At 49.5% G+C, this 19,391-nt stretch overlaps 7 protein-coding genes across 7 annotated transcripts; 5 read left to right on the top strand and 2 right to left on the bottom strand.

Moving 5' to 3' along the window:
- The first annotated feature begins 1,115 nt into the window (after window positions 1-1,115).
- Window positions 1,116-3,151, top strand: BDZ83DRAFT_636416 (uncharacterized protein). Its single transcript, XM_060509252.1, has one exon. The coding sequence runs from the start codon at window positions 1,351-1,353 to the stop codon at window positions 2,809-2,811; it is 1,461 nt and encodes a 486-aa protein (XP_060360074.1). The 5' UTR covers window positions 1,116-1,350; the 3' UTR covers window positions 2,812-3,151.
- Window positions 3,152-5,435: 2,284 nt separating this feature from the next.
- BDZ83DRAFT_588594 (protein kinase) lies at window positions 5,436-7,371 on the top strand (the record flags this gene model as incomplete). The annotated part of the gene is made up of 3 exons (XM_060506152.1): window positions 5,436-6,278; window positions 6,360-6,759; window positions 6,818-7,371. The coding sequence occupies 3 exons, from the start codon at window positions 5,436-5,438 to the stop codon at window positions 7,369-7,371; spliced, it is 1,797 nt and encodes a 598-aa protein (XP_060360073.1).
- A 130-nt stretch (window positions 7,372-7,501) lies between these two features.
- BDZ83DRAFT_62946 (uncharacterized protein) lies at window positions 7,502-8,586 on the bottom strand. Its single transcript, XM_060508757.1, has 3 exons — window positions 7,882-8,586; window positions 7,762-7,809; window positions 7,502-7,696 (listed from the first exon to the last, which is right to left on the bottom strand). Exons 1-3 carry the CDS (start codon window positions 8,395-8,397, stop codon window positions 7,646-7,648), a joined length of 615 nt encoding a protein of 204 aa, XP_060360072.1. The 5' UTR covers window positions 8,398-8,586; the 3' UTR covers window positions 7,502-7,645.
- A 1,314-nt stretch (window positions 8,587-9,900) lies between these two features.
- BDZ83DRAFT_588592 (uncharacterized protein) lies at window positions 9,901-10,631 on the top strand (the record flags this gene model as incomplete). Its single annotated transcript, XM_060506151.1, has 3 exons — window positions 9,901-10,131; window positions 10,191-10,343; window positions 10,416-10,631. 3 exons carry the CDS (start codon window positions 9,901-9,903, stop codon window positions 10,629-10,631), a joined length of 600 nt encoding a protein of 199 aa, XP_060360071.1.
- A 3,810-nt stretch (window positions 10,632-14,441) lies between these two features.
- BDZ83DRAFT_636348 (uncharacterized protein) lies at window positions 14,442-14,932 on the top strand. Its single transcript, XM_060509251.1, has one exon. The coding sequence runs from the start codon at window positions 14,488-14,490 to the stop codon at window positions 14,704-14,706; it is 219 nt and encodes a 72-aa protein (XP_060360070.1). The 5' UTR covers window positions 14,442-14,487; the 3' UTR covers window positions 14,707-14,932.
- Window positions 14,933-15,107: 175 nt separating this feature from the next.
- Window positions 15,108-15,608, bottom strand: BDZ83DRAFT_636347 (uncharacterized protein). The gene has a single exon (XM_060509250.1). The coding sequence runs from the start codon at window positions 15,531-15,533 to the stop codon at window positions 15,306-15,308; it is 228 nt and encodes a 75-aa protein (XP_060360069.1). The 5' UTR covers window positions 15,534-15,608; the 3' UTR covers window positions 15,108-15,305.
- A 1,849-nt stretch (window positions 15,609-17,457) lies between these two features.
- Window positions 17,458-19,053, top strand: BDZ83DRAFT_723174 (cryptococcal mannosyltransferase 1-domain-containing protein; the record flags this gene model as incomplete). Its single annotated transcript, XM_060512530.1, has 1 exon — window positions 17,458-19,053. One exon carries the CDS (start codon window positions 17,458-17,460, stop codon window positions 19,051-19,053), a length of 1,596 nt encoding a protein of 531 aa, XP_060360068.1.
- Between the last annotated feature and the right edge of the window lie 338 nt (window positions 19,054-19,391).

Below are 19,391 nucleotides of genomic sequence, written 5' to 3'. Positions count from 1 at the left end.
TATAAGAACCAATGATGACATATTAGGATAATGTCGGCATCTCGTTCATATTGCTACGCTTTCAGACATAGATCAGCCTGCTCAAGTAGACTGAGCAGTGGGCATTGCATCTGTACGTGTGGGCTGGTATAACGTCCGCTATCTCTTGGTCTGGAACGCCAAGAGTGTGTTTGCAAGTCCACTATGAAACAATGACAGGACTTGAGCGTTCTCAGTGATGAGGCTTGTACAATGAACACCGACCGGAACACTTATTCTAGTTCCGTCTGTGTCTTTCAAGGCAATGAACATTCCTCGATATCAAAATCTCAAGTCTGTTCAGGCAACACCTGGACAGTTTGGCACCCGCTTAGTAATGAAGTAATAAGAATAGTGCTGTCAGGGCGCTCGCGGCTCGCGTTTAGTGCAATGAGTCCGAGAACACGACGTTAGCGCCTCGCCACCTCGCCGTTCGGGAGGAATATTACGCAAAAATGTAGAGACCCGCTATATTGGCGTTCTAGGGAACATCACATTGACTGCTTCAGTTATCAAGTGACAGTGTTCTGAACGAGTGTGCCTGTCAAGGCTAAAGAGCATCAGGTAAGGCGCGTCTTTTGAGATGCGGGAGCAACCGCGTCACTAGCGAGAACTTTTGTCAATGCGGCATGAACAAAAGCAATAAGACACCGGTACATCGGAACGCCCTTTCAAGACAGAGACAGGTATTAAAGGTCTAGATGGCGTATCACGTAGGGTTACTCCCGGCGCCGTTCGTAACACCGAGTCACCTAGGTAAAGTAAGAAGCTCAAAGGTATTCCGAGCGGAAAGATCCTCAATGCCAAGATCTTAGTCTTCATATCCAAGACGGACTACTGATCTCTGTAAGCACTATCGCCTTGGGGTTTTCCGCCGGTACGCAAGCTTTGGTACCCGAATGATACTTCGTGTGCAAATTGGAAAATACTACACGCAGCGGCTCGACTGGATATCGCATCAGTCATAAGCACTCTGAAGCTTGTGATTGGATGCTTAGACTTTAGTTGCGCAACCGTGATATCAAGATGCCAAGGTTTCCCGCCATTCCGCGTAGCAGCTGTTTTGGCACTTCAGGACGAGGGTCTAAGTCGGGGGAACACGCCTTCAACCATGAGCAATCGCACCGTGTCTTCGGTCGATCGCGGAGCCTGATCAGCAGATGTATCCGTACGTGCTTTCGACAACAAACCATATTCATCAATCCCTTTTCAGTCCGTCCCCACGCGTCGCGAATGGTCCATATTTGCTACTACACGATGCATGGTTTCCATTCATGCTTCATAAGCAAATAGTGACATCGCGAATGACCATTCACTTATACAAAAGTATTTATGGGATGCCCAAGAGCCATCTGCTTCTTGTTGCAGAACTTTTTCGTATACAAGTGCTCAATTACATTTTACACGATGACGGTAAACAAAGCAAAAGTCACTGAACGTGGTTCAAAAAGCAGTCCTCTCGTTCTCATGGTGGCCTTTCCCGGAGAAGGTCATACCAATCCCCTCCTTGTCATTGCAACATACCTCGTTAAGAAGGATTACGAAGTTGTGTTTGTTACAACTGAGAACTTCCGAAACAAAGTCAAAGAGGCGGGCGCCGAATGGATTCACACCGACAACCCCATGACCAACAAAACCTTTCAAGCCCTCCGGAAAGCAGTTGCTTTGCCAATTGGTCCCGAGCGGTTCGCTGCGCAGATCAAAGCTGTTTTCTTGGAGACACTTCCTTCGCGAACGCTAAAGATGGAAGAGGTTCTTTCCCAGCTACAAGCACGGAATCCAGACCGTCAGATCATTGTTGTCGAGGACGTTTTCAACTGGTCACTCTTTCCCTTCAGACATGGTCGTCCTCTTCCTCAAGGCTTCAACGCGGCGCCCGAGTCTATCGGCATTGGTGTTGCAGCTTTCATGATGGAAAGTCAAGACACGGGACCAGTCTCACTTGGCCTACCCGCTGACGCCACTGACTCGGGCCGTCAGCGGAATGCGGTTCTCCAACAGTTGGTCGAGCGAGGCCCAATGAAACCTATGATCGATGCGTGGCAGCAGGCCATGAAGGACACTGGGTGTACGACCATCCTAGAGACAAACATTTTCCGTTCGTGCTACACGGCGCATGACTTTACATTGCAACTTTGCTCTCCCAGCCTTGAATACAACATTTCGGACTTGCCACCATCTGTGGAATTCGCAGGTGTCTTGCCTCGAAAGTCCGCTGCTCCAAGCTTCCAGCATCCTCCATGGTGGCCAGAGGTCGAGAGAGCTCAGAAAGACAACCAATACCGGCATGTGGTCTTCGTCTCCCAAGGAACTGTCAACATGGATTACTCAGAACTCGTTCTTCCAACAATCGAAGCCTTCTCGAAAACTAAAGATATCCTCGTTGTTGCAACCTTGGGGGGCCGTGGCGCTCACCTCCCGCAAGACTTTGCTGTTCCCTCGAACGCTAGAGTCGTGGACTACATGCCTTACGATATTATGCTTGAGTACACAGATGTATTCGTCTCCAACGGGGGATATGGTGCTTTGACACATGCTGTGAGAAATGGCGTTCCCATTGTCCTAGCAGGAGAAAGCGAGGAGAAGATTGAAGTTACTATGCGGGCAGTCTACGCTGGCCTTGGCGTCAGTCTTTCGACACAACGGCCATCGACAGATCAAATCAGACTTGGGGTTGACCGAATCTTCCAAGATACCAAGTTCAAAAAGGCAGCAATGAAGCTGAAACATGAGAATGATGGCATGGATGCATTAGCAGCGGTAGAAAGAAAGATTCGGGCAATCACATTGTGAGGCCCGAAGGAGTCAACAACTGTATTACATGACTTTCTGAGCTTTACAAGCAGAACATAGATCCCCCTCCACTCGATACCATCTATTATACTATGCGCAAGCTCGTTCTCCTTCATATAACAGCAATTATTATGCCTCATATCATGTCAACTTGATCATCAGCCGTATCGTTTTCAGTTTCTGGTACGCTATATCTCAACACTGTCTACTAGACTTAACGTGCCGTTTGCCTAGTTGCGTCACTGAACCTTTTCGAAATTCAATCTTCTCTGGCCTTTGCGTTCACGCCAGCTTGTCTTTTTTTTTTTTTTTTTTAAAATCTCTTATGATTGTTTTTGGGCTATTGCTAGCTGATATTTTTACCGAGCCAATGTCTTCTGAGGTATCCTGCGCACTACACGCGCAAGCTTTGTCACTTCTTCTGAGAATGTAGCACTATGGTATAATTGCTCTAAATCCACGACCATTTTGGCAAGGGTCGGTCACAAGACTGGCGCGAAGCTTTACTATTATCTCAAGATCAGTCGCTGTTGCAGTTGCTGTTGCTATTCTTCATGCAAGACTCACGGTGCAGCTAACGGACGCGTGACCCGAGCGTGATTCTGAACTTATCCCGTTTCAGCTGGGCCATGGTTAGTTTCTTCACGGCTGGCAACTTGAAAGAGCGGCGAATAGGAGTTTACCTGGACTGAGTACTGTCCCGGATAATTTGTGTCCAAGTATTCCTTGAGTTGGCTGGAGCTGACTTGAGATGCAGAAATGATGGCATTCTGGGTGCCATCCTGATTACTCTGCCATTGAACCTTGCCGGAAGGTGTATGTCTTTGCTGCCAGGCCATGACGCTTACTCAAATTTGAGGTACGAAATCGAGAAGGTAATTATTCGTGGAACTGAAAGGGCGCGATGGAAAAAGAAGGCAGCCAGACGCCTTGCGCTACGATTGTCGTACGTGAAACTCCTATTTCAACCTGGAAATGGCCCGCGAAAAAAATCGACCGGGTGATTAGAGTGGCGAGAGTCGGCACATTGCTACCAATGAATAGTGATCAGTCTCCTAATTGTTAGGTCAAGAGTCGATTCCATAAGCTTCAGATCGAGGATCTACTCAACTTATGAGGATATGGTCGTCTAGCCCCTGACCGCCACATCATTGTCACACGGGTCTGTCTCACCGGTCATGTTGTCCCATCAGATTCCCGGCCATCGACGGAGGCAACCTTAGCCTGTTGATTGGGTGGGAGGTAAGGGTCGAGGCGGACCACAGGCGACCCAGCCCCCTTGCCTTGAGGCTTTGACCGACTGAGCCGCAGTACTAGCGCGTTGCCAGCGCATATTGGTTACACTGCAGGCAATAAAAGCAAGGTTTATGACCCCTCAGTGTCATGGGTGCGCTCTTGAAGTGCAACGTGGTTTGTCCGAGCTTCGTAGCCATTTTGGACTTCATCAAATGGGCTCATTATCGCTGATGCAAGGCATCGAATCCCATATGTTCCCGCGACGGGGCATTATTCCTCAATTGAGCACCTTGCGCAGCACATCCTTATCCGGAGCATCGAAAGTTCAGACTTCTCGACTATTCTCATAGCAAGAGTCGGATAACATGAACAGCCTTTGAGAGTCCGACTGAGTGAGTTGATGGCCACTTTCATCTCCATTGAATCGTCAACATCATCAACGTTAATCCCCAAGCCTAGTTCGTCTGGTCCCTCCAAACTCTTCAAGACACTTCCAAAGACCTAGGTACTCCGTCCATTCAGGATCTGTAACCATAAGAGTCACTGCTCTTTTGACAATTTGGAAAGCTCATCTCTTCCTACCGTATCGCTAACTTAAAGGCGAGTTTGAGGCAGCCTGTGGGGGCCGTTGCTCGGCGTGAAGGATGAAGATGGGTGGTGGGCCGAGGCCTCCTCAGGCATACACTTCGTCGGGCTCTGTTGGATGAAATAAGCAGGCTGTCTGATGGCACGTGTGGAATGCGAACTGCGGTTAAGTGCAAGACACAATACCCAGACCAATCATGATACTGCCCTCATCTTGCTGCGGCTTGTTGAGATCCTGGTGCGCGCTCCGTTGCCTTACTGCTTCTGCCTTATCAAGATGCCATCGCTAGGTGCTCTCCGGCCGTGTCGCTGACCGAATTCTACCTTAGATGCAAGGTCCATCAACGAGGCTTTCCTAATAAGGCCAGGGATGGGTGACAGAGACTGGCAAGAAGATGGCAAGGCCAGCAAATCATGGTCCGAGGCACCACTCCATCAACTGGGGACGTTAACTCTGAGAAAGGTACTTCAACTCTCATAGCCCGTTCTCTGTGTACGATTGGCTTTAAGATCTGCTCCATTCCGGCCCCATTCCTCCGTCTTGCGTGCATGTGGATTTCGCACTTCTTCACGTAGCGTCGCCTCGTGGAACTCTTCTACGCTGGCGAGACGTCTTTTCGCATCACATTGATCGATAGGTCGTGGTCATATGTTGAAAGCACCAGCTCTGGGGACTCGCCAGTAAGTCATCATCTAACAAAGGCACAAGTTGGACATCATTGGCAAGTTCGCCGCCCTGTTGGTTTTGGCTAAGAGCTGAGCTCTCTAACAATGCATAGGTCAGACTACGTATCACATGCATCATGGCAGCCAAACCTCAGGAGGTTTTCAAACTGCTATTCCAACAAGGAAAGCTCGTATTGGATAATCCGCAGAAAGTCACACATATCCATGACAGAGGCGAGTCCTTTCGACTGAAGAGCGAGCAAAGGAATCCACCAAGCCGAAGAACCATTGGGGCTTCCATGCGACCAGAAGAGTTTCGTTTCGAACACGATGTCATCAGAATCATTGCCGAAGAACTCGACGAAGCAGCTGCCATGGTGCCTGACCTTCTTGAACCGGACAAGGACTTCATACCACGGCGCACGTTTGAACAGATTATGACGCACAGCCGAGTCCTATCTGCTGTTCATGTACTCAAGTGCTTCAAAGGCGTACAGGACAAAGATCAGCTTGCCAGGGAAATTCGGTATGGTAGCGTAGATGGCTCGAAGTCGCCCTGTGTCAAGCTACTTGCAATCTTAATTGGAATCGACAGAGCCGAGGATATGTCAATACATATGTGGACTGATGAGCTGAGGGACAGCTGCCTGCCCCTTAAAAAGGTACCTAACGACAGACGTCGAGCGCTTCAGTGCAGGAAGCACAAGGAACATCGCCTACTCAATAGCTATCGTCGACCAGAAGATCGTAATAGGTTTTCTCAATGGACCTACTCCATGTGCTCTCCCTTTATCAAATGGGAGCATGGAACACATCAGCATTACCTTCTAGATACGGGAGACGTCTTTCCCATGGAAGTCATGGCCAAGGTTGAGGAAGAAGACAGGAAATCGGATTCTGGTGGAAACTCATACGGAGGCTTCAGCGAGGTGTACAAAGTGAAGATTCACCAAGGCCATTCCGACTTCGGAGTGCATGGGGTAAGTTACAAATTAGAGCATATCTTGAGAAGTGTTCAGCCACGGAAAACATCAACTGACAGTTTCACCCACCTACCTTAGATTCGGCACCCACAAGGCTACTTTGCGCTGAAGAAGCTCACATCTCATAGTCGTGACAGCTTCAATCTCGAGTTATCTTCACTTGTTTCCACTGCCCAGAACTATCAAAAGAAACATATCATTCAGCTCCTAGCCACGTTCGAGGTGAAGAATGCGGCGACAAGAGAATCAACGTTCTATCTCTTGTTTGACTGGGCTGATGGGACTTTGAACAAGTTCTGGCAGAGCAACGAAGCTCTAGTGAGAGACAAACGGCATTGCAAGTGGATGGCGACTCAATTCTATGAAGTTTGCGAAGCTCTTCGCTATGTTCACAACGACCGCGAACCAACTGTACGATATCTAGAGGACCGAGACTCTAACAAGCAGTTGTATGGACGTCATGGAGACATTAAGCCAGGTAAATTAACTATTCTTATCCCATATCGATACACAACTTACTGAAAGACACTCTCAAGGAAACTTTCTGTGGTTCAAATCGGATAGCTTTCCTGGTCTTCTGGCGTTAGCGGATTTCGGCCTGGGGCGACTGCACACCCAAGTCTCACGCTCAAAGCAAGATCCCAACAGCCTGGAAAGAACAGCAACGTACCGCTGCCCCGAATTCGATCTGGAATTCGGTCTCGTGTCACCAAGGTCCGATATTTTCAGCCTAGGGTGTGTTTTCCTCGAATACGTCACCTGGTTTTTGCTCGGACTTGAAGACGTGGAGAAGACCTTTCCTGATTTTAGATTGGAACAAGATAAACATGGTTTCGACTCTGATGTCTTTTTCTCAATCAAAGATAAGAAGGCTTATCTCAAATCATCGGTTACCAAATGGATCACGAAACTCAAGAACCACCGCGATTGTTCTTGGTACCTATCGGACTTGCTGGATGTCATTCGAGACCGCATGCTAGATCCCGAGTCCACGACAAGAATCCCATCAAGCTTGTTGAGCAAAAAGATGAAGGATCTTTTGAGTACTTGCACCGTCGACCCCGATTACTATCTTAAGCCTAAAAGTTAGGATCCGCGAAAAGGATGACTGAGAAGCCCAGGCAACCTTTCCGAGGCCCGGGAAGGTTAATGGATCACACTTTTTGATGCTCAAGCACAAAGTGAGAAGCAAGAGCTATGTTCAGCCCACTTTAAGACCACGATCTTAAAGACATCATGAATTACATGATTCCACGAAGAAACGGCGGGGCGTCTCGCGTGTCACAAATGTCCGACCTCGATACAATATTCCAGTTCGAAAGGTCAGAATTTTCACATCTCGAGCCTGAAAGCCAATTATTAATTCAATCATGATAGTGAACCCTAATGCGCTGCTCGATCGCTGCTAGCTCGTCCTTCCAAACCGAATACGTTAGTCCATTCAGTCCGACTTGCCAATGTACAAGAGGATATGTCAGACCTTTTTCAGTGGCTTAGGTAGCATGAGGATGAATCTATTGGCTCTTTCCTAATTGAAGCGATCGTCAGTAAATCATGTACTGGTCATAACTGAGAGTATTTTGTAGTAACATCAGTGTACCTTGACTTTATAATTCCCTTGGCCATAGATTGAATCCAGCGATGTTTTCAACTTCGCAGAATCATGATATCTCGCTCTCATTCTCTCCTCGAAAGGGAATTCTGATCCAGGCCCTGGTTTTGGTGCCGTTTGTAATGCTGTTGCACTAGTCTTTTCAGGCTCTGCTTTCGCTTCTGGTTTATCACCGCGACTCGAGCTCTTGCGGAAGAAAGACATCCCGGGCTCTCGAGGTTGTAAGATATATTCTTCGTCAAGTGCCGAAGAGGTGTGCTTCACAGCGATTTGGGCGAGAGGCTTGTGGTTTTCGGTGTCCAAGTTGAGGCGGGAGAAGAAGTGGTTGAGGATCTGAAAAGGCAAAACCGGCGGGGGCAGCACCTGCGCTGGCTTTACTTGTGAGGCTCTTTGTTTCGAGAGGGTTGTATCGTGCGTGCAGGTGACCAATCCCGATTCCGAGTCCCACCCGCCCTGTCTTGCATGATGCATGAGAAGAATCCCAATGGCGGCCCGACAACACATACATGAACACCGCCTATCGCTCCACCTCGAATCTGCCTACGTATACTAAACCAAAGATGTTTTGGCTGCTGCCATGCAAGTAAGCCGACATGGAACTAACTGGTCTTGGCCCCGGCCAGCATAGTGTGAGCAGGGACCATGGAGGCCTACTAAAGCGGCCAAAGGCGTTCTGCGAGGCAGGCTCGAGAGGAGGATTTCGAGAGAGGTTTGGAAGTGTAGAAACTAAGAACAACATGACGGAAATAAAAAGATTTTCAGAGTTGACTCTCGCATACTGATACATATATCTCTCAAAGAAGTCGAGATACATAGGGTATGCTATCGATGTTGTCGAACAGTCCAACGCTCGACACCATCCAGAAGCCTCCTACCTCTGATGTGCCACGCATCTCAGCACTCGTGATGTTGAGGGCCTTGGACGATTAAAGCCTTCTTGGAGCAATAGTCGCCGACAAGCAAGGTTAAAAAGATGGATTTGTCAATTGAGACAGTGAGCTGGTCGGCATCAGATCTTGGTTTCTTTGGGTACACCGAGCGGAAGGCTGTGGTGCTGAGATCCTTGGAAGGCCAGAAGGTTTGTGACGATCTGTTACTTGAAGCTCTCAGAGTGGCTGACACTTCATAGCCTACCAGCCAAGCCCTTTATACCAAAGAAGACTGGGAGCGATGGTTCAGCTCTGTAAGTTCAGAGCATTTCCTACTAGTCGCGCAGCAATGCTAATTACAAGTGCCAACAGTCACAAGGTAGCTCTCCTAACTGGAAGGACTTGAAGCCAGGAGTATGTGTAATGTGAGTCAAAAGTTCTGAAACTACTGGGCATCCAAACGTTTTTTTCCTACGTTGCACGCAGGCAATGCTACTATGGAACATCATACTGATTCCGATTAGTCTGTGTAGCAGAGCTCCTCCGGTCTCGGAAGCGCCCGGTAGAGTGCAATACCTCCCGTTTACAGAGAACACCTGGAAAAGAATCACTAGAGAGTTCCACGTATCTCGAAATGTGAAACGAACGATAGCAAGACTGGTCCCGTGCTTCTCTTCTGCCCGTGAAGATGATACGACGTCAGGTCATCTCAAGATGTGTTTGTTTCTCTTTCGGTACTGTCTACCTGAAGAGGCTGACACGTATTATAGCCTTTTCTGCGCGCATGTCTTCAGGTCTGCCAGACGATCTAGCAATGTCTGCCACTTACATACCGAGTACTGGGACCACATTCGCTGTGGTGTATGGTTGTAACGATGACCAGATGAGAAGCATTGAGTCAAAAGTACGAAGAGCTGGCAAACAAGCCTTTCACCCACTCTTGATGCCAGGGATATTTGAAGAGCTTGAGAGGGCAAGATTGGTTGAGACAGTAGAAGATCTGTTGGACGAATTTACACTTCGATCAGAGAAGCTCGAAACACACCCCTGGAGCCCAGACGCAGATACGGACGGCGCAAAAGCACAGCAGCATTTATCCCTCTGTGTTCAAAGCCAGGGTTTGATGGACCAAATTCGTATGGCAAAACGGCAACTGGCAAAGTTCTCGAACGAGATTGACATCATAACGACAGAATTCGAGTCTCTCGGCGGAGTTGAGTACATCTACAAAAGTGAACCAAGAGCAATAGAGGTAGCGAAAGTGGGAACGAAGATGAAGAGGAGGGTGGACGACATCATGATAGAATATGAAGATAAGATTGATGAGTGCCAGATGATGATTTGCAACACATCATTAGCAATGCAAACGGTAAGTGGATTTCCGACACACGACTTTACTCCGAGAGCCGAAGGTAGTAACACCGGCAGGTTTGGAACCATATTGCAAGACAAGACTCAAAGACCAACACCAAAATGTCAAAAGCAAATGCTGCCGTTGCAGTGCAAACAAAGGTTGAAAGCGCTCAGATGAGGACGATCGCGCTTCTTACCATGATATACCTCCCTCTATCCAGTGTCGCAGTAAGTCATTTATTCCAATTTTCTGGAACCTCTTTCCACAAGTTTCTCTGTACTAACGAGACACATTCATAGGCCATATTTTCTATGGATATGTTCAACTGGGAGGCAGTTGAAGGTCAGTCCATAGTATCGAAGCACATATGGCTATTCGCAGTCCTTGCTGTTGGTCTCACATTACTCACCATTGCTGCTTGGTTCTTGGGGACGCGGCGAGAGAAGGCCATGGCGGATAAGTCGGACAACTACTTCAACTCGCCACAAAGACATGACACATTCGAGTATGTTTAAGGAGGTCAGTCACTCAGTCTGGCTGGGTTGAGGCGAGGGACTTGCGTAGGGTAAATCCCGACTTCATCTGCAGAGGCGGCCACCACTGTAGAAGTTTTCAACCGGAATATTACAGGCGCTCAATAATGTAGATGCAAATACGGTGATCTATCACTGAGGTCCAAGGCTAGTAGAAGTCGGTGATACTGTGGGCCACTTTGTTCCACAGCAGGTGTATATACCAAGGGTTATTCACCTAGCACTCTCGGGGCTTTGGGTTTGACGATTACCGCACGTAAAATCTCTGGCTCTCGTAATTTTCATCCAAACGCCACTTTTATGGAGAGTCCAGCAAAGCAGTAAAAGGGAAATAAGAGAACCTTCAATAAGTTTTCTATGACTGGGTTTCGGGTGCGCAATGGCCCCTTTATCTTGAGGGAATCAGTGAGGGCAAAAATAACGGAACGAACTCTGGCTTGCATCTTGTTACCACCAAACAAAAAGCTCAGACCGAATCACTTGCCATTCGATTCCCGACTTCTTCTGCTTTCATGATGCAGCTTCCATCTCCCAAACCCTTGCAGCACATCGCCATCCAAGCAGAAAGCACAAGAAATCCTCGCTGGACAAGTCTTTCACTAGAGCTCTGACTCACAATTCTGCAAGCTTTAGTCGATGTATTGACTTCTAAAAGGCTCCCTGTCGCCATCTACGCAAGTGTCTCAAAAGAATGGCAGAGCCTTTTCGAAACGTTGTTCTGGCAGAAGTTGACCATCCGGCCCTGGACTTCAACGTCAAACTTTCAAGGGCTTCGCGAGGCTATTCAAAGCCATCATAAATCTCTAATCAAGACTATTTCTCTTCAATTGAGCATGGAACAACATCTTTGCCATCGATGTCTTTGGGAGGCTGGAGGCCAAAATATAATTATCGAGAGTGGAGAGAGAGGATACTTTTTGAGAATTTGGAAAAACTCCTCTCGATTCTTGCTCTTTGGACCGAAGAAATACCCAAAAATGGTATCTCGCTTGAACTAAGCGATATCACAGTGCTGAACGCAGGCGATCGGAGGGGAGTATCTAGGTGTGGTCGCCGTCGTTGTGTCCACCGTCGATCACCCGCCGTTCCAGATCCATTCCTCGAAATCTCCAGCATCAACAGTGTCATCACCAGGCAAGGGCCTGTTGAGGTAGTCCCTAGTATCACCGCAATTTCCATCAGCACAACAATCTCTTGGAGCTGTTCGTCTTTCTTACTCCTTCATCTCTGCGACAGCTTTCCGTGTCTTCAGCGACTCGACTTTGAACAACAGCTTGCAAAGAAGCAGATATTTCAACAAGCAATCGGAGCCAAAGCCACTTTCATGGTTGCAGATCGAGTTCCTTCTCTGCGGAAGTTATCCATGTTGCAGTCTCGGTCCAAATTGATATCCGAAGCACAAAGCCAAGGTGACTCTGAGGAAGCAAATGGGACAGTAGGTGTGCTCCAGATTGCAGTTTCCACCAGCTTTCATCTTAAGGAACCGGCGATTACACATGTCATCGATGCGAGAGATCTCTTTTCCAACTTCAATCTTTTGATCTCATTCAGCGAGGCATCACCTTCTTGCAAGCTTGAGCGCCTAGTCCTCAGCTGCCAGCTTGGGCGACTGGCTGTTAGTTCTTTAGAGGCAGATTGTCTACTTGCTGCAGCAAGTCGTGCAGCTACATGTATGCCTTGTTTGAAGATATTGGAAGTATGGAGTCCTGGTATTGGAGAAGGGTTCTCAGTCAGATACGAGGTCAACACGAGCGAGATCAATTTCGCGATGGTTGCGACTCGGCAATTCGACATCATGTCTTGGCAATGTGCTCGAGGGTATAAGGCTTTACGGGCGTGGGAGTAGGTAGCGAGCCGACATACACACTGGGGGTTCAGTTATGCAATTCAGAGTATCAACGCGGTGTATCTACTCAAGCTTCACAGTATTAGCAGGAGTCTCAAATTTCGTGAATTCATTATTGTTCAACGGAGAGATTCTGGATAAGTTGAGTAAGAACGAATTAGTAGAAGAGTACACTTTCACTGACGACATGCGATGGTGTCCGTCTTGGTGAGGCAGTTCCATTTTGCTGGCTAGGCTCGCCTGAGAGCCTTAGGTGAAGACGATGAGTGAAGACATCTGATTTACAAGTCATCGGCTTGCATTGCGGTATCACTCGTGTGATACCGGCCTATGGCGGAGGTGCCGGCATGCGTCCCTTCAGAGACGCCCTCCTCCAGGATAGAGGCTCCATTAGTTGAGTGCAACTAGGCGACCAAACAGGGACTCTCTCATACGTGTTTATGCATGAAGAAACTTGGGCTCTCATTCTATACACGCCTGCTTCGGAAGGAGGCTCCGGCTTGACAAGTGACACTTCATGCGCCAAGGTAGAGGCTCTTGACCAGTCATATAGGAGCTTGTCATCCATTTCTCTTGATAATGATGAAACTAGAGACTTTACCTAGTCCATTTGGTTCATGGTAAACAGTGCAGGCAATCACGTCGTGAGTTGTGTCGATGGAGCAAGGATCACCAATAGGAAGGTAAGGTTCAAAATGGCTATCCGGTCTACAGGGATTTCAATCCTCTTCGGATCATAGAGGAAGAAATGCAAGGGTTGCAGTGGTAAATCCAGGAACAGTGCAAACAAGGCAACCAGAAACCCTATTTGTACCCATATTCGTAGTGTTCTAAGGAGTAAAATTAATTGACGTCTGAGCATTGCGTACTCCGTACGGATACTTCAATCTTCAGAAGCTCATACATCCCGCATCTTGAGCCATAAAGAGAAGAGGAACGGTCCGTAGACCTCTACGCTCAGTAGGAATGCTTATTATTACCTCAGCAAGTCGTATTTCTAGGCTGCCATTCATGCAGTGTCATGACCAGCTGAAGCTAAAGTTCAACTGTTGGGTTGAGGAAACGATAGCGTGGTTCTTGGACGTCTTGCATCTATCTGCACTAAGCCAGATGAAGAGGTGTAAAGAGGCGTGGCCATGTGGGAGGAATTGAGCGTGGTGCTGACAGACGCCGATCGGAGGCCGCGAATCGCGGCCCCGCTCTCTCACAGGCCTGTTGACGATGCCGCGGAGCCGAAATGAGGGTGGAGCTGGCGCGTGAGAGAATTGAACGATGGCCTGCGAAGGGGAAAATTGCGACCAGTGAGGATCGTGATGGTCCAAAGACGCATTTCCATACCTCAGAGAAGCCGCACTTGATGTGTCCGTACAGAATCGAGAGTGGGCATTGCTACTTTACTACTCAATGTTATCCTCCTCGTTCATTGTGCTCATAAACGTCTGAACAGTGAGTGAGTGCGTGAGTGAGTGAGTGACATGGAAGTGAGTGAGCAACGGAGATTGAGTGAGAGATGGCCGCTGACTAAAGCACCTTATCGAGTGGATTGCGTAAGGGGACTCGACGAATTGTGGCTGATGGCGTGCGCCAAGTCGCCAACCAACGCCTGCAAGCTGCATGGACGGAAGTACCGAGGCAGATGTAATGATTGGTGAACCCAAGGACTGAATGGCCGGTGATTGTTGCTTGCCTGGTGCCTCCATGGCCGATGAGCAGTGCGACATGGGCCGTACGGCGTAAGATACTCGGTAGTCTGCAGAGATTGCAGCGAACTTTACTTAATCTTAAGATTTGACCCTTTTTTCTTGACCAACTTGGCCGTTGCAAAAATTTCTAGGCGCGCAGCAGAAATGATAGACAGCAAGTCAGCAATAGGGGAAATTCCCAGTGGTGCGGATCCGGTCGGTACAACGGCAGGGATGCAACGTGGAGTTTGGCAGCGCATCACAACAGGACGGAAGGTGGGTGGTGCGGCGTGCCGTCAACAGTGGAACGATGCCTTGTGTGTGTGTGTGTGTGTGTGTGTGTGTGTGTGTGTGTGGGATGATGAGGGAAGGTGTGGTGACGCATACAGTAGAGCAACTGTTCCCGAGTGCGATTTGCAATTTGCATCATTCCATGCATTCCGTGATGCATCAACTTGAAGGTTGTCAACAATGGAAGCTCGTGCGGAATGGCAGGTACCTCTTGCCAAGAGTTGAGGTGCTCCATTGAGAGAGGGGCCGCGGAAGGAATCAACGGGAAGGATGAGAACCTAACCTCGAAGACCTGCCTCGGGGAGTCGGGGAAAGGAAAGAGGTATTCGTGCCTTTAGACTTAGGTAAGCACCCAGCGTGAAAGGAAGAAGGGGGAAAATCAGAAGGAACCTGGCACGCATGCACGCCTGACTTGTTATTGTTGTGTCCGCTTGCGAGCTGCCACACTTGCTTGCCGCCTGATGGGAATTTGGGAAAGAAGTGAATAAGAAAAAGAAAAAAAAAAAGGCCGGCCGAAACGAGATGAGAAATGGGCCGTGCATCCGGTAGTGGTGATTCTGATCATTAGCAGGGGAGCATCGCGTTAATCCTCATCAAGTCTAGTGTCACAGTGACTGTCACGGCTGGGAGCTCCAAAACCTCCTTCCATTTAGACCTTGGCATTCACTGACTCCTTGGTTAGCAGCCCTGCACTTTGGTGCTTGCGATCTTTGATGCTTGAGAGACGGGGCCCGCTACACTAAGGTACTCCTTACCCCTTGCCTCCTTGTCTTTCTCCAATTAGCAACTGGCACCACCGAGACCACGTACATAATAATCTGATCACCATGGACTCGTTCAATGTTTGGCAGCGCAAACGACATATTTATCAAACAATCGAGGCGATGTTTGCACTATAAGGTACTCCGTACTTGCAATCTGATTATGTCTTGATGTCATGGTTAGGTTGTTTCCATTGCTCACCTCAAGCACAATCCCGGAAGGTAGCTGCATGCCAAGGTCCTTCCCAAGGTAAAGGTAGGTCAGCAAGGAGAGGCACAGCTGGCAGGTGCCGGAGCTACCCATGTCTGCCGCTTGCCCAGCCGGACCTTCTTGTTCGACGTCTATCGAGCACGTTCTTACCCTGGCCTCCGACACTGGATGCGGAACTTCTTCCTCTTTCATATGGCGTTTTTTTTTTTTTTTTTTTTTTTTTTTTTTTTCATTTTGATATTCCCCAACCTCAACCTAAAAGCTGCAACACTTGGAAACCGAGATCAATGTCTCACTCACCCAACTTGACCATCTTCATCCATTGAGTCAGTCTCCCGGCGGCATCACCTCCCGTCTTCCTGCGAATGTCGGCCGAAAGCCATCTCCTACCTACTATGCCTGAATGTGAATGATCGAGGGCAAATTCGCCATACCCCAACGGTTCACCACCACCACCGCCTCCTCCTGGCCAATGGCGCACGTCTTCGGCTCGATGCCTCTACATGAAAACAATGGATGAAGCAAACCAAAGCTGCAAAGCTGCTCTCTCCGTGGGCCCCACCAGCAGTCCACCACCACCACTTGTGTAGGTAGTGTATGAGGTTCAGACCAGGATGGCGTCGCATTGCCGGAACAGAAACATAGTTTCGAGGTCGTCGAGAGGGTTTGCGTCCCCACGCTGCCCTGCGACATGCGTCCTGCGCTTGCTTCCCCTGCACCCACTCACCAGGGCACCAAGCAAGCAAGTTGGCAACCACGCAGCCATTGCGCGCGGCGCGCCCCCTTTGTCTATGTACCGCCGATGGCACCGACCCTTTGACCAGGAACGGTGAAGTGTGGTCACGTCCAACCCTTGCCGCCCCCGAGTCAAGCTGTCGCCATGTTGCGCCTCTGCCCTAGCATCTGCGGCTGCGCATACCTCGCCATCTCTCCCCATGTTCACGCCTAGGATAGGTACGCTCTCTACGAAGTCCCTACCCGCACTTTACGCCTCGACGCCTCTACACAACGACTGTACAAATATAGATACTGTATCCGTACAGAGTGCACTCCACACAAATCTTCTGTACGACTACGGAGCAGATAGATTATGGGCCAGACTGTGCATCTCAGGTCCCTGCCCGTCTCTCTCTCTCCCTCCCTCCCATGGTCCATCCATCCATGGGCCACCAGGTCCTGTCACTGGCTCCATGAGCCACACCATGGACCATCCTCAATTGCACAATGCTGCTCCCAATTCGGAAGCGTCGTGCCCCCGGCCAACCTCTAGCGGTGGCCGTCATCGCCGTGGGCCGTGGGCCGTCGTGGATCATGGACCGTGGGTCGTCCGCTATGGAATTGTGGCTGCTGTTGGGGCAGGGCCGGACTGATGTTTGGTCTGCCCCCAAACTCGATCCCAAACTCTAAGCCCATTCCTCGAAGCCTTTTTCGTCCTGGTTCCTCCTCGCCGTCGTTCCAGACCTACACGCCTCCACGCCTCCACGCCTTTCCCTTCCTGTGCTTCGTCAAGTAGCCGCTACCATTCTTGTAATGCTTATCCCCCCCATCTTCTTTCTTCTCCTGGCCTACCTTATTACTTTAGTTTAATCCTCCGTTTCCTCGCCTTGCTACCGAGTTCCCCCCTCCCACCTCTGCCAAGGAGACCCGTTGGACCTGTTCCCCTGCTCAGACAACGTCAGCTCGTCTTCAGTCCAAGCCCTGCAATCGTCGTCCGATCTTGGAATCTCTGACCGCGCATGTTCCAAACAAAACTCGACAACGGCCGGACTTGACACCTGGCTTCTGTGTAGCTGTTGTAACATCTACTTTCAGTTACGACCAACGGGAATCCTTTTTAAACCATTAATATCATCGTGAGCTTTGTCTTGGCACACGACTTTGGCGTAGACTTACATGGTGATACCCTCCAGGACCTTCATAGACACATATTTGTATAAAGAAGACGACGAAGACGACGAATACGACCACGACCCCTTAAACCGAGCCTCGTTTCATTGGCACGAACAAAAGTACCGCAATGCCGAAATCAGGGGAATTTGCCTTCGCTGAAGAGCGATCTTCATCATCCGTAGAGGATTTTGACCTCGACGACGAACACAAGGAACCATTGCTGCCCGGCTCGACCTCGATTTCGCGCCGGAGGCAACGAGGAACACTGCTTGCATGGCTCAAAGGACGGCCAAAGTCATTGTTGAGAAAGTTCCGCCGCCAACCTCGATCCCTTCCGCGACTCTTACTCCGATATACGTTCATGTTCATACTCTTCATCATTGTTACAACGCCGATATTCTTCCCGTCGTACACGCGCCATCCGAAGCACTACAAGGATTTGAGAAAAAGATGTCTAGTGTCCGACAGCCTTTCTGGTTGCGCCAACATGCAAAACGAAAAGGTATTCATTGCCGTCAGTTTGTTTGATCCAGAGGGAAAGATTGCAGGGGGAGAATGGGCCAAGAATGTACTGGACCTAATCCACATGATTGGCGAGGACAACACATTCCTTAGCATCTACGAAAATGACAGCGGTGACTTGGGTACTGCTGCTTTGGAGGAGTTTAAGAAAAATGTGCCATGCAAGCACAAGATCGTCAGCGAGGGACAGGTCGACTACAACGTCTTCCCGCATGTCACCATGCCTGATGGAACACAGAGGTTGAAACGCTTGGCGTATCTGTCCGAGATGCGCAACCGCGCGCTCTACCCGTTGGACCAGTACGACACGGATGCAGGGATTGTCAAGTATGACAAGATCTTGTTCCTTAACGACGCGCTCTTTGCGCCGGTAGACGCTGCTCATCTACTGTTCAACACGAATGCGGGCGAAGACGGCAAAGCTCACTATCTTTCGGCATGTTCCTTGGACTATGACTGGAACCCCTTCCTCGAGTATGACCTTTATGCGCAGCGCGATGCAGAAGGTTACTCCAACGGCATCCCAATCTTTCCGTACTTCACCAACAAGGGCCAGGCAATCTCGCGCAAGGCCATGCTCTCGCAGACAGATGCGGTCCCCGTCAAGAGCTGCTGGGGTGGAATGGTGGCCATGCAAGCCAAGTACATCCAGAACTTGGACAAGAAGCTGCCAACCAAAGACTGGCAAGCTGTTGCGCACCACGTCATTAACCCAGATCACCCTCACAACACGACGACACCAGTCCGATTCCGCTACGAGCCCGAGGTCTACTTTGACGCCTGCGAATGCTGTCTGTTCCTTGCCGATGTTACGAGTGTTGCGGATAAGGCCGGAGAGCCAGACATGGGCGTCTTTGTGAACCCATACGTGCGCGTGGCATATCGCAAGAGGACACAACGCCTCGAACGTGTCATCCGCCATTGGGAACGGCTTATGGCCCTGCCGCAGGAGATCATCACCTACTTTTCACGGTTCCCGACCCCGAACCCTCACAGAGGAGTTGTTGAAGGGCAACGCTTCATGGAAGAAATTTACCAACGCCGGGAAGGGTGGAAGATGGTTGAGCGGACGGGGCGCAACGGCATGTTTTGCGGGGTCCGGGAGATGCAGCTCATCAAGGAGGGCCCGCGCAACGGACGCAACTGGGAGAACCACTACAACATCCCATGGGCGGAGCAGCAGTTGGACTTCCCCATCTAATTCTGATTCTCGATTTTTGACGGAGCTTGTACTGGTTGGTGTAATGGGAAACACGGCGCTTGTGGTTGGTTGAACTATGGAGCATCAGCATTACTTTTGTTCGACGGCATTGGATGGGTCAACCTATTGGGCATAACGACGATGGTTCGATACGGAGAAGGTTGTTGGGTTCCAAGGCTGTATGCCACCCAAAAAGAAGGGGGGGGGGGGCGAAAAGGGGCAATGGGGTTTTTGGAAAAGTGTCATAGACGTACTGGCACACTTTGTGCACCTTGATACCACTTTCGTTTATACTTTTGAATGCACTTCTATCAACGATTCCTCTCAGTTGCCGCTGC

The sequence above is a fragment of the Colletotrichum acutatum genome, assembly GCF_030867785.1.
Source record: "Colletotrichum acutatum strain CBS 112980 chromosome Unknown BDZ83scaffold_128, whole genome shotgun sequence".
Taxonomy (NCBI): Eukaryota; Fungi; Ascomycota; class Sordariomycetes; order Glomerellales; family Glomerellaceae; genus Colletotrichum; species Colletotrichum acutatum.
Note: the sequence above shows the minus strand (reverse complement) of the source record. Positions and strands in the feature narration are given on the sequence as shown.

Excerpts from the sequence above, each read along its gene's own strand:
- BDZ83DRAFT_636416 (XM_060509252.1), top strand. The coding sequence starts at position 1,351 with ATGGGATGCCCAAGAGCCATCTGCTTCTTGTTGCAGAACTTTTTCGTA.
- BDZ83DRAFT_62946 (XM_060508757.1), bottom strand. The coding sequence starts at position 8,397 with ATGTGTTGTCGGGCCGCCATTGGGATTCTTCTCATGCATCATGCAAGA. Across the intron at positions 7,810-7,881 it reads AAGGGAATTATAAAGTCAAG|GAAAGAGCCAATAGATTCAT; the intron begins GTACACTGATGT and ends CGCTTCAATTAG. Across the intron at positions 7,697-7,761 it reads TACCTAAGCCACTGAAAAAG|GACGAGCTAGCAGCGATCGA; the intron begins GTCTGACATATC and ends TCGGTTTGGAAG.
- BDZ83DRAFT_636348 (XM_060509251.1), top strand. The coding sequence starts at position 14,488 with ATGCCTTGTGTGTGTGTGTGTGTGTGTGTGTGTGTGTGTGTGTGTGGG.
- BDZ83DRAFT_636347 (XM_060509250.1), bottom strand. The coding sequence starts at position 15,533 with ATGGGTAGCTCCGGCACCTGCCAGCTGTGCCTCTCCTTGCTGACCTAC.